This window comes from Caretta caretta, chromosome 2, assembly GCF_965140235.1.
Source record: "Caretta caretta isolate rCarCar2 chromosome 2, rCarCar1.hap1, whole genome shotgun sequence".
NCBI lineage: Eukaryota > Metazoa > Chordata > Testudines > Cheloniidae > Caretta > Caretta caretta.
Genome location: NC_134207.1, coordinates 214,597,513 through 214,611,131, shown reverse-complemented (window position 1 = coordinate 214,611,131; position 13,619 = coordinate 214,597,513). Strand labels below are relative to the sequence as shown.

Sequence of the window (13,619 nt, the reverse complement as noted above, 5' to 3'; positions counted from 1 at the left end):
GCACTACTCCTTAATGACAATTTACAAGCAAATTTTAAAACTTCTGCTTTTTTGAGAGACTCAAGTCAAGATAACGTGTAGTCAAAAGCTATATATTTTAGTCACATTCACAAAATTCATAAGAAGAGATTTTGCTGAAGAGGTTTTCCTCAAACTTACCTTTGAACTAAGAGCAAATATTGGACATTCGGCCCCAAAGTCCTCCACTCTCCTTCCTCCGTGCCCCCTCCCCCCAAAAAGTTGTGAGAATGAAAATTGAGTTAAAATAGCAATCTTAACCACGCTTTTGATAGTGGCAAAGGCTATAATGCATTAATAGTGAAAATGCAGGAAATGTATTATAACAGGTTTACGCACAATACATTTGTCCAGTGAAACATATACCTACAAGTTTATACAGAGTTTAGAGCAGCTGTGTTAGTGTGGGAATAGAGATATTGGGTCCAAAGCTGGAGTTTAGCTGTTCAGCAGAGAGCTCATGTTTGTTGTAGGAGAGGTGGAAAAACTGTGTAAAGTTTACCTTTGTGCTCCCCTGTTCCTAGTCTAACCCCACCCTTCCCTTCCCTGTTGTACTGGGTTATAGCAGGCCAATCAGTGTTCACTTATGCTGGTTACAAAAGGGTCCAATGGGCCAAAAATGTACTCAGGTATCAGTATGATATAGTGACATCCTGGCCACACCCTGCTACTGTATCAGTAAGGAGGCCAAGTGATGTAGGAGCCCCTATGCTGCCTGTACGCCACTAAAGGGTCACCCTTATACTGCGAAAAGAAAAGGAGGACTTGTGGCACCTTAAAAACTAACAAATGTATTTGAGCATAAGCTTTCATGAGCTACAGCTCACTTCATCAGATGTATGCAGTGGAAAATACAGTGGGGAGATTTATATACACAGAGAACATGAAACAATGGGTGTTACCATACAGACTGCAACAAGAGTGATCAGGTAAGGTGAGCTATTACTAGCAGGAGAGCCGGGGGTGGGGGGGGGGGGAACCTTTTTGTAGTGATAATCAAAGTGGGCCATTTCCAGCAGTTGACAAGAACGTGTGAGGAATAGTGGGGGGCGGAGGGAATAAACATGGGGAAATAGTTTTACTTTGTGTAATGACACATCCACTCCCAGCCTTTATTCAAGCCTCTAAGGTGCCACAAGTCCTCCTTTTCTTTTTGCAGATACAGACTAACACGGCTTCTACTCTAAAACCTTATACTGCAGCAATCCTCCCCTCGCTAGCTAAATTGGTGGTTTGGTGCTAAGTAGTGCAATGCACCAGAGAATCAAAAAAGTTAAACACTAAAAAAAAAGCAAAGTAATACAAAACCAATTCTGCCAGTGATCGGATTCGTTTTTTTTATCAGAGAAGGTGTTCTGAAATAAGTGCAGAGTGTGAGAACTTTCTATTTATACAAAAAAGGAAATAAAATGCTTGTCAGGGCGGAAGGAAAAACCCTTAATACAGGTTTTTCTATGTTAGATTAGAGGAAGTCTGCTGCTTCTTTTCACCTATCCCTTCCTGGCTCCATAGCAAGGGATACGTTTACTTCTGGACTCAAAAAGGGAAATGTTAATCAGTCAACCAGTATCTAAAAAAACATAATGACCAATTGTGCCAACAGCCTCATAATACCGTAAGTTTTGACATTTATTTGTCTGAGAAATCTACGTATCCACTTTTACATCAAAAGAGCAATGCTATACAGAATAGTTTTCTAACACTTCATTCAGGTTCTGTAAGTTAAATTTATTTTATTTTTTAAAAAAATATATCAAACTGAGAAGAATTTCACTATAGTTGCTATTACTTAGGAGTACACCCAACACTGAATAATTAAAGACTGATGAAAGAAATTTCTATCCCTCAGCTATACCATCTGTAGTGAATTTTAGGGATCAAAAGTTTAAAGGATTTAAATAGTTCCCAGTGATTAATATGAAACAATGATTTGTTTAACTCTTTATTAATTAAAAACATCTTTTTCAGACCTCTTTCCATTTTCTATTTCTGAAAATAATGTGGAAGCTCCATAAACCGAGAATATGAATAGGTAGCAATAAGAATTCTGGACAAAGAATTCTATACAAAGCTTTTTTTTAAGCACCAGGTCTATTTATTTTTAGGACATTGCTCTATTTTGAAGAGAGACTTCGTGTGCATCAAAACTATGTTTCATAAACAGACAATTTTGTGTATCTGTTATTAAGGCTATTCCCAGGCTATCTAGGCCAGGGATATTTAGAATGTACTGTGAGAATAACTTAACAGATGAATCAGATCCCGTAGTTTAAAATGTATCTTATTCTTCTTAGAAGGTATTAACAGTTTAACAATTTGGGATTGGGAGGCAGGGCAGAGAATCAGAGCTTCTGCAAAGATGGTGTCGCACCGCAGGCAGATGTCAGGATCTGTGTAGTTTGAGGGCAGAACCCTGACAGAAGTTTCCTTAGTGAGTTCTTGTAAGGAATTTATGTTCTCATATATTTTTCTTCAAACATTGACATGAGTCTGGTATGTTTTATTATTGCTACTATCAATCCTTAGCCCTTTCATTTTACACCCCAGACAAGAAAGAATTTAATACCCATCTGATAACAGACAAGGACATCTACTGCAAAAGATTTTAAAGTTATCGTGTTATCTGGCTGATTGATAATTCTATAAAGATTCACTCATCATGCTCCTCCTTGGGCTTTATATGTACAGAAAGTGATTAAAGCAGTTATTCAAGGGATAATGCAAACAATATTCTGCCCCAGAGGGAAAGTATTTTGTGTTACCACACAGCTGAATAGTTGGTAAGAAAGAAGAGTCTTTTATGGAGGCCCCTAAATACTGGGTGCAGGAGTGAGAGATCTGGATTTTCTCTGTTTCTCATAGGTAAACACAGGAAGCCCCACCTAAAACTTAAGAGGTTGGTATGCATGGAGGTCCCTACTGAATTTCCTCATAAACGTCCATAAGCAAGCAAACACTAAATTCTCAGATGCCAAGGATCAGCATTCACACTAGCCCACTGTGTGCAGCGAACACTTGGGTCAGATAAGGATGTAGTACTTGTGATGTTCTATTCACTTGGAAAGTGTTTTATAAACATTAACTAATGAATCTTCACAACATCTCTGTTAGTTGGTAAAGGATAAGTGATTTGTTCTGGATACAGAGAAAGTGACTGTCAGGGCTGAGACTAGAACTCAGGAGTTCTTGACTCCTAGCCTTACCCTTAGACAATGCAATCCTCTCCGACTAGCTGAGATTCTACTGCCAGTGGCTTCATGTATAACATCAACCTATATGTTTACAAGTACCTTACTCAAAGAATGATATTTAAAGTAACAGTCAGTTGTGATGCACTATTTCTACCAAAACCTTTAAGTACAATACAGCAGCATAATCCTTAGTACTAGGTAGAACTGGTAACTCCCCTGTCTCCATTCTTTCAGCAAGGCAGAACACTAGTAGAGAGAACTATGCACAGCTGTTCAGTAGAAGCAGAGGCTTGCAGAGCTGCTCAGTTGCATGGAAAATGCTTGTCTCACATTTTGTGTGGATATGAATCCCTCTGCCCCTCTAGGTGTAGAAACAGCATTCAGCCCAAAATCTGAAGATATCCTCAGCAGCAGTAGCAAATGACCCATGTAACCAGAATGTAAGCCACATACAGATTGATAATATATACACTTAGAAAGACTGATACTTAATGAAAGTTTACGCATAGCTGAATCTATTAGGTCTTAAGAGATGCAGGTAAGTAAATGACATTTTTAAATTATATTGTACACAGTTTTTCAAATTTCCCTGTAATACATGTGGCAGAAAATTATCATAATTTTAAAACTGATAAATCCACACAACATAACTAAAAATGCCATTTATCTGACACCTGATTCGCTGGTTCCACACTCTTACAGAGCTCTATGCAGTCTGCAGCATCGCCAGAATGAATGGGGCATAATAAAGCAGTGGGATCCACTAGGACTAGACACCATGAAACCTTCAAGAAAATAAAGTAAATTTTCAACTAATGCTGTACCTTTTATCTGCCTCAGCTTGGCTCCTGGCAGCATTAAGTACATATTGATGAAGTGCAATGACTTTTTATAATCTCATTTACAGTTCACCATTTAAAAACACTTAAAATCCCAGGGTGCATCACACGAAATATTTTATAAACTATACAGATTCTAGGAAAACCATTTTATATCTGTTTAGAGGTTTATTATATTAAACTTATATAAGTTAACCTACCGAAATGAGAACAACTGGATGTAAAACAGAAATTCTTGCTTTTTCAAGTTTATCCACTAGTTGCTGGGCTTCCTTAATGTCTGATTTTTTAGCCTAAATAAAAGCAAATTTTAAAGTTACCAAAAGAAAATAAAGCAAAGCCTAATTCACAAAGTGCAGCAAAAGTTTCTTTTATCCACTGGAAAGGGAAATACACCCTTAATATACCTCTTATATTTGTAATGCTTTGGATTGGTGAAATTATAGCCATATATAAGAAAAGGAGTACCTGTGGCACCTTAGAGACTAACCAATTTATTTGAGCATAAGCTTTCGTGAGCTACAGCTCACTTCATCGGATGCATACCGTGGAAAGTGTAGAAGATCTTATTATGTACACACAAAAAGCATGAAAAAATACCTCCTCCCACCCCACTCTCCTGCTGGTAATAGCTTATCTAAAGTGATCACTCTCCTTACAATGTGTATGATAATCAAGGTGGGCCATTTCCAGCACAAATCCAGGGTTTAACAAGAACGTGTGGGGGGGGGGGGGGAAACAAGGGGAAATAGGCTACCTTGCATAATGACTAAGCCACTCCCAGTCTCTATTCAAGCCTAAGTTAATTGTATCCAATTTGTAAATGAATTCCAATTCAGCAGTTTCTCGCTGGAGTCTGGATTTGAAGTTTTTTTGTTGTAAAATAGCGACTTTCATGTCTGTAATCGTGTGACCAGAGAGATTGAAGTGTTCTCCAACTGGTTTATGAATGTTATAATTCTTGACATCTGATTTGTGTCCATTTATTCTTTTACGTAGAGACTGTCCAGTTTGACCAATGTACATGGCAGAGGGGCATTGCTGGCTCATGATGGCATATATCACATTGGTGGACGTGCAGGTGAACGAGCCTCTGATAGTGTGGCTGATGTTATTAGGCCCTGTGATGGTGTCCCCTGAATAGATATGTAGGCACAGTTGGCAACGGGCTTTGTTTCAAGGATAGGTTCCTTGGTTAGTGGTTCTGTTGTGTGGTATGCAGTTGCTGGTGAGTATTTGCTTCAGGTTGGGGGGCTGTCTGTAGGCAAGGACTGGCCTGTCTCCCAGGATTTGTGAGAGTGTTGGGTCATCCTTCAGGATAGGTTGTAGATCCTTAATAATGCGTTGGAGGGGTTTTAGCCGTCACCTTCAGCCCCCAACTAAAACCCCTCCAATGCATTATTAAGAATCTACAACCTATCCTGAAGGATAACCCAACACTCTCACAAATCTTGGGAGACAGGCCAGTCCTTGCCCGTTGCCAACTGTGCCCACATATCTATTCAGGGGACACCATCACAGGGCCTAATAACATCAGCCACACTATCAGAGGCTCGTTCACACGATTACAGACATGAAAATCGCTATTTTACAACAGAAAAACTTCAAATCCAGACTCCAGGGAGAAACTGCTGAATTGGAATTCATTTGCAAATTGGATACATTTAACTTAGGCTTGAACAGAGACTGGGAGTGGCTTAGTCATTATGCAAGGTAGCCTATTTCCCCTTGTTTTTTCCTACCCTCCCCCCCGACGTTCTTGTTAAACCCTGGATTTGTGCTGGAAATGGCCCACCTTGATTATCATACACAATATAAGGAGAGTGGTCACTTTGGATAAGCTATTACCAGGAGGAAAGTGAGTTTGTGTGTGGGGGGGGGGAGGGGGGAAAGAAAATCTGGATTTGTGCTGGAAATGGCCCAACTAGATTATCATACACACTGTAAGGAGAGTGATCACTTTAGGTAAGTTATTACCAGCAGGAGAGTGGGGTGGGAGGAGGTATTTTTTCATGCTTTTTGTGTGTATATAATAAGATCTTCTACACTTACCACAGTATGCATCCTATGAAGTGAGCTGTAGCTCACGAAAGCTTATGCTCAAATAAATTGGTTCGTCTCTAAGGTGCCACAAGTCCTCCTGTTCTTTTTGCGAATACAGACTAACACGGCTCTTTCTCTGAAACTAGCCATATATAGTGCACTGTCACAAATTCTGCTACATTCTAAGGCATACAAGTGACAAAACTGGAATCTAGACGTGGTTCAAATTAAATCCTTCCTGCTCCAGTACAGGATCCTAGCCAGAGGTTTAGCAGAATGGATTTGTCAGAGCCAGTAGGTACCAGCACAGACCGTGTGATGGATCCTGAGTTTGATGGCCACAACAACATTCTGAACCAGTCACATAGCCACATGAGGCAATCTCAGTGGACTACAACCTCTGTGGAAGCATCCATTACAGCAGTGGTTCCCAAACTTTAACAGCCTGCGAACCCCTTTCACTAAATTGTGAAATCTCGTGAACTCCCTCCTAAAAATGAGTATTTCCAGGGATTTAAGTTTAAATTTCCTCTGCACTCCACGGGGCTTCTGCTGCTGGACCCCATTGACCGCCCTGGTCAACTGAGCTCGGGCTGCAGGTCCCGCTGCCAGCCCCAACTGCCCAGCCGCGCTCTCCCTGGGGCTCAGGCTGTCAGCCCCACACAGAGCACTGGGGTTCGGGCGGCCAGCTCCCCTGCTGATGGGGGCAGGGCTCGGGCTGCCAGCCCCAACTGCCCGGCCCAGCTCTCCCTGGGGCTTGGGCTGCCAGCCCTGTATGGAGCGCCGGGATTCGGGCTGCCGGCTCCCCCACTCATAGGGGGAGGGTTCGGGCTGCCAGCCCCAACTGCCCTGCTCCGCTCTCCCTGCGGCTTGGGGCTGTCTGCCCTGAAACCGGGGCCCACCTGCTGCCTCCAATGCCCGGGGTCCTCTGGCCGCCATTAGTGAAATTTTTCTGGTGAACCCCAGTTTGGGAACCACTGCATTACAGGGAATCTCAAATTTACTCCTGATGTAATTCTGTGCTAGGGTGACCAGATGTCCCGATTTTATAGGGACAGTCCCGATTTTTGGGTCCTTTTCTTATATAGGCTCTTATTACCCCTCACCCCCGTCCTGATTTTTCACACTTGCTGTCTGCACTCCTGTAGCAGCCTGCCTACACAGTAACATTGTTAATGTTCCTATTGTTAGTTAACTGTTCCCATTCTCAGTCAATTACCCCAGGAGCATAAAACCTGGACAAATCCATTATGCACTTCACCTAACGTCTGTGCTGGTACCTACTGGCTCTGACAAATCCAGTCGGAGTACTCTATTGTTGAGATAGCACAACAAGAATCAAATAAGTACACTATCAACCCTATGATCCTTTACTGTTTATTTTTTCAACTGGTGATTTATAAGAACTCTTTATCCCTCCTATGCAATAACTCACTGGCTGGTTTTACAAGGTGCTTGTGATTGGAATGAGTGCAAGAATGCAGGGTAGGCCAGGCGCATAGTCCATAGTGTCTCAATGGTCTATGACTTGAAATATAAGGGAATTTCTGGGCCTATCATACACTAGAAATACAAACCTCAGGAGTGAGATTCCTATGTGGCAATATTGATTTTACTATTGTTCAAAACACATTACCCACAAAAACTTATTGTGAGTTATTGATTTATTTAAAAAAATCAAAAAATATTTTAAATGTGAAGTGCATAATTAGCATATTTGTCCATAATACTCACATTTATGCAAATAAAATTGTAGCATTGTCCTAAAAAGATGTTCTGTAGACGACTATCATTTTTACATAGAAACACTGATATACCTTTAACCTGCTGAAAAAGCAAACATATATTGTGTCACTATACAAATTCAGAATAGTATTACTACTCTCTCTTTTAAAGCCACCACCACTCAATGTCTGTGAGCATTTTACATGGCTTAAAATTCACAATTAACATTCTAAATATGGAACTCAAAAACTCCCTGCTACTTAAAAGAGAGGGCAGAGCCAGATCGGCTGAGACAACTAAAAGCCAGGACACCATATCAGTTGAAAAAACCTGGACAAATAGGTGTATCCTTCAAATCTTTATCACCCTGGCCAGATTCACATTTAAGTGCTATTGCTGGAAAGAGCAAGTCTAGAGATATAGGCCTGCTACTGAGAATACCCTGCCTCCAGCCCCTGTAAGCTTCAACCCTGGAATGGCAAGTTCCATGGTCTCCAATAGACAGATGGAGCATTGGAGATGGAGAGGCTGTTTTTAGGGTCGAGAACTTTTAAGTTTCTATATACAGTGATTAACACTTTGAATTTCTCCTGAGGACCATTTTTTCAATAAATACTTTAAAAGAGTCTCTAATTGTATTACGGCTAATAAATAATGATTTTTGCATAGTATCAGTTAAGAAGTGTTCTTATCCTAACAAAAATGACTCCAATACAATATCAACTTCAGGCTTGCTTTATGTTAAGATAAAGCTTCTAATTACAGATCAGAGGGGGAAATGTTTGCTAACATAAGACATTAATTTGGAATAAATAAAAGGCCAGCCAGAAATAGCTTCATGCTGCCTTTTGTTTTGCCTGGAAACTTACTCACAAACTTTAATGTCAGAAGAGACCGTCATCATCTAGTCTGACCTCCAGCACATTGCAGGCCACAAAACCTCACCCACCCACTCCTGTAATAGGCCCCTAACCTCTGGCTGAGTTGCTCAAGTCCTCAAATCATGGTTTAAAGACTTCAAGTTACAGAGACTCCACCATTTACACTAGTTTAAACCTGCAAGTGACCCATGTCCCATGCTGGGAAGGAATTTCCCCAGAGGTCAGACCGGCAGAGACCCTGGGGATTTTTCACCTTCCTGTTTGGAAAATATGTTATAAAGTAGATCATTTTAAACAAGTTATACAGTTATCTTCCAATATTTTCCTTACATTTAAAGAAAGAGTAATCTGCCAGTACAATAAACTCAAAAGAAGTTTTTTTTTTTTTTAATATTGCATCACATCCCAATAGGATTTCTTCGTGGTATTCATTGTCAATTTGTTTGGTACACCGTATACTCTGGAGTGCTGATCAGCTGAATTCTCCATATATTTGCTGGGGAAGACAACACCTGATTCCAAAATGCTGTGCCCCAAGGAATGATAACATTTGAGTTGGTGTTTCGGTTTCTCATGCAATCCACCAATGCAGATCTGTCTCTCTATCTTTTCCTTACAATTTGCAGTATCTAGTATGTTTAGTGTAAAATTCTGAAAGCTGTAAGTCAAACTATTATCATTCTTTGTTTCCATTCTATGGCATTCCAGGCTTCTTGCCCAATCATCTACATACTCTTGGAGAAATACTGGGCATTCGCACTATATGAGACACAATGTCAGAAATGATAAGCAAGTATCAATCCCACTTTAGTTCTGGTTTAACAAGTGAAAGAGGATACTTTTAAACAATGACTTGACAATTATTAGAGTGGGTCATAAAGGTCTCCAGAGTTTTAGCAATCTGAACTTTCAGCCTTCTCGTCATTTTTTTACATCTGCATTCTACGATTCTTTTTGCCTTCCCCTCGCCCCCAACCCGTAATTCATGACCAAGACAGCACTCACTCTTTGGGGCAGGCAGGAAAGATGAGACAAACTGAGCATCGAACCTTGGAGACTGAGAACATTACACTAGGAATCCCATAGGGTTCAGTTCTTGTGCAACTTTATTTAACATTTTTATTGATGATCTGGAAGAAATCATTACTGATAAAGTTTTCTATGACCCAAAGATTGGTTAGGTGATAGATAAGAACAGGTCAGTTACAGACAATCTGAATACTGGTAAGCTGGGCGTGATCAAACAACATGTAGTTCAACATGGACAAATATAGGATCGTACATCTATGAACAAATAATGCCGGACAACCACATGTGGTAGGGAACTGTATCCTGGAAAGCAGTTATTCTGAAAAGGATTTAGGGGTTAAAGTGGCTAAACAAGACAATATGAGCTCCCAGTGAGATACTTTTGCCAAAAGAGCTGTTGTGATACTTGAATGTATGAACGCGAACATCAAATAGCAGTAGGCAGGTTACATTACTGCTGTATATGTGGAAGAGAATGGGGCCCGTCCTATAAAGTCCTCTTCCTGCTGGACCCTGGGTTGCTTATGCTGAACCAGTGCCCTCCCGGGGGAATTCTGCCTGGAACCTTCTCACCAAGCCCAGACAACGTAGTTTCCAGTCTTCTCAACGAGATCAAAACTTCCCTAAGTCTGTCCCTCACTCCCCATAAGTTCCTCAACCCAAAGTTCCTGGCTCTTACCTCAGAGCCTTTTTGATAACAGGATTTCCCACAGTCTCCCTTCTGTCCATTTTTTATTTCTGGGAGCAGTTCCTCATACCAGTAGCTCCAGCCTATGGCAGTTCCCCCTCTCCTTTCCTGTTCCTCCTTTTACGAGGATCAGCCAGTTAAGCTGCAGGTCTTTTCCCAGGTGCAGCAGCCAGCTGCTGGCCTTTCACCTCAGTCGAAAGGTATCCCTTATACCTTCACAATATGACACTGATGAAACTACTATTGAAATATCATGTCCAGTTTTGATGTCCATGCTTCAAAAAAAGGAATCTGAAAAATTGAGAGGGCTCAGAGAAGAGCCACAAGAATGATTTATAAACTTGAAAACATTCCTGAAAATGAGACTTAGGAGATCAATCTATTTAGCTTATCAAAAAGAAGGTTAAGAGATTACTTGATTACAACCTAAACACTTACATAAAGAGAAATTATGTTATAGAAAAACATGTGTCAGCCTAGCAGACAAGAGCATAACAAGATCCAGTGGCTGGAAATTGAGGTTAGACTTTCAAAATAGAAAATCATGTTTTAACAGTAGATAATTAACCATCAGAACAAACTACCACAAGATGTGGTGGATTCTCCATCTTTGAAATCTTTATATCAAGACAGGATGCCTTTCTAAAAGATATGCTGCAGTTCACCCACAAGTTACTGAACTATTCACAAAAGCAGGAATCTAAGTGTCATTGACCCTTAGGTTTCTAGTTCAGCAGCAAATAAGAAATGCAGCAGCCAAATGGAGCTGATTTTCAGTCTGTGTGCCAGTATTTTGAATAAAAATGTTTTTAAAAATGCTGAGGGATACGAGCTGGTGTTTTCAGTTAAGCTTTGATAACACTTGGTGAGTAAACAACATGCAGAAATAACACCTGATGAGTAGAGTATGCTTATGTAACTAAATGGATGGAGATAAGAGGTCTTGCCAAATCATTACTGGATTTAGGAGCAATTAGCTTTCAGTTATAGAAAATGGTCACAAACATGCCATTTTGATTCATAAGATGGAAATTTTAAACAACCTTGACATTTTGTAATATAAAATGAATTGTATAGAAAACACTATTTTTAGAGAAAACACATTTTTCCTACTTACCTTGCCACCTATGTTACGGTTTCAACTTTCTTTTATTTCCGTATTTATAAAAACAGATTAATACCCATGCAGCAGGCATCCATAGAAAATGTTAAAATATTACAGTTGAACTTTATTAAATATACACATAATTAATACCATTCCAGAGGACTGTGATTAATGCACTGAAAGGCATTAGTGAACCTGGCCTACATCCCAAGTGAAATGAATGAAATAGTTTCAATCTAGTCCCTTGTGGATATTTATTTAATCACAAAACTAGTACACAACTTAGCCATATTCATCACAATTGGCAATCTTTGGATAGGAGAGACCCGGGACTGAGGAACCAGCGGTGCATAATTTTCGAGCACAAAGAAGGAAACATCTTTAGTCTCCTTATAAATTTACTTGTTTTAACAAGGCAATGAATAAATTAACAATTGCAATGAATAGGAAAGGTTGTTGACCTCGTTCTTTTACAATAATAGATATGTGAGTTGTGAAAAGTATCTTTCAGTAACAACATTAATTTATTAGTCACGTATTTTATTATAAAGTTCTGGTTAAAAATCATTGTGAGAGGTGCTACTTTGCATGAGACAAGGTAAGTGTTGGAATTCTCTCAGAAAAGTTGTTGTTTGCATTTCCTTCAGTTCACTGATACAATTTTTGAGGTGTTTTTTTCTGTTGGTATTGGCTTTTGGAATCTCTCATCACAATCTGTTCTCTGGAGAGGTGAATTAATTGAATAATCAGAGAAATCTATCTCACAATAGTGTAGCCAATGATTCTTTAGACTTTGCATGAAGAAGTAAGCACAAATACTTAGTGAATCCTAATATATTTGGTCTTATGGACTAGAGTGGCAAAGCTGTCTCAAACAAATTGAGGATATATTTCTCAAGTGCTGAGAGCCAGTAACGTACTTTTCAAAGTTTTGGCAAGACACATGTATGAAACTGGACGCAGAATAGCTGATTAGTTTCCTTTTCCCATTTAAATTATTCTAGTGGCACAGAGGGCCTTGGATACTGTCTTTAACACAATGGTGAAATTTGGTCCATTTCCTTAAGAGTTGATGGCAACCAGAAACAGACTATTAGTAATATTACTAACACATATGCTATGTGTTAGTACTTACTTTTACTTCGTTTTTCAGAGTTTCTTGAAGGAGAAAACCTAACTGCACAGCATCTTCTTTCATATCAGTGGTAACACAAACTTGTTGTGATAGAGTGTCTATGATCAAGAGAAAACAAGAACTGAATGTTTCACATAAAGAATATATCAAACAAAATTATTCATCTGCTGAACTCTACTTTCAACTTCTTCAGCTGTTGTTTTTCGATATAGCCTTTTCAACAGCTGAAAATCTCATTTTAAGAGGCCCTACTCCAAGGCAAGTCAGCACAATTAACATAAATCAGAAAAGCAAATTAGCAGTTTATTTCCTATTTCTGCAGAATTTTGTAAAAATCTCACACACAGGGCCTGATCTAAAGCTCACTGAAATCAATGGAAAGATTCCTAATGGACTTCAATGAGTTTTGGATGAACCCCACATACTTACATTTAATGACTATCAAGAGAGTATAATAATTTCCTGGTATACTGATTTCATACAAGCTTAATTCTTCCCCACCCCAACTTCCAACTGGACACTGAATACATTATTAGCAATGCTGCAAAAGGTATATTATCAAATGGGCAAGAAGCATATGGGACAAAGATGCAGCCAGATAAACTAAGTCCTGAACCAAACAACCAGCTCCAGGTGAGTGTTTGCTCACATAGAGCTCTATTGAAATCAATGAGGTTTTGGGCACAGGGAGCTACCCACACAGAGCAAGTTGTAGAATCAGGTCAAAGGTTGCAATCCATCTGATTATCAGACAACAGCCTCACAACTGGGAACTCATTACTACCACATTGGCCTAGATGAGAATAACCAATTTACTACTACGAATAAAAATAATGCAGTTAATGCCCAGTCAGTTCCACAATACCAACATTTCAAAGCAGGAACTCGGTCTCTAATTTTAAGATTCAACAAGATTTTTCCTGATGGGTTGTTTCTGTTGTTGTTATTTTTTAACAACATTTTTT

At 39.6% G+C, this 13,619-nt stretch overlaps 1 protein-coding gene across 7 annotated transcripts in view; it reads right to left on the bottom strand.

Moving 5' to 3' along the window:
- CRPPA (CDP-L-ribitol pyrophosphorylase A) overlaps positions 1-13,619 on the bottom strand; it is a 200,344-nt gene that overhangs the window by 80,036 nt on the left and 106,689 nt on the right. For 4 of the 7 annotated variants that reach the window (XM_048838286.2, XM_048838287.2, XM_048838288.2 and 1 more), the window contains 3 exons: positions 12,655-12,752; positions 7,826-7,918; positions 4,249-4,341 (listed from right to left, as the gene is read on the bottom strand). The exons of the other annotated variants lie outside the window; for them this stretch is intronic. In XM_048838286.2, the coding sequence (XP_048694243.2) occupies positions 4,249-4,341; positions 7,826-7,918; positions 12,655-12,752 (284 nt within the window). The remainder of the gene's footprint in view (positions 1-4,248; positions 4,342-7,825; positions 7,919-12,654; positions 12,753-13,619) is intronic. 7 annotated transcript variants of the gene reach the window in all.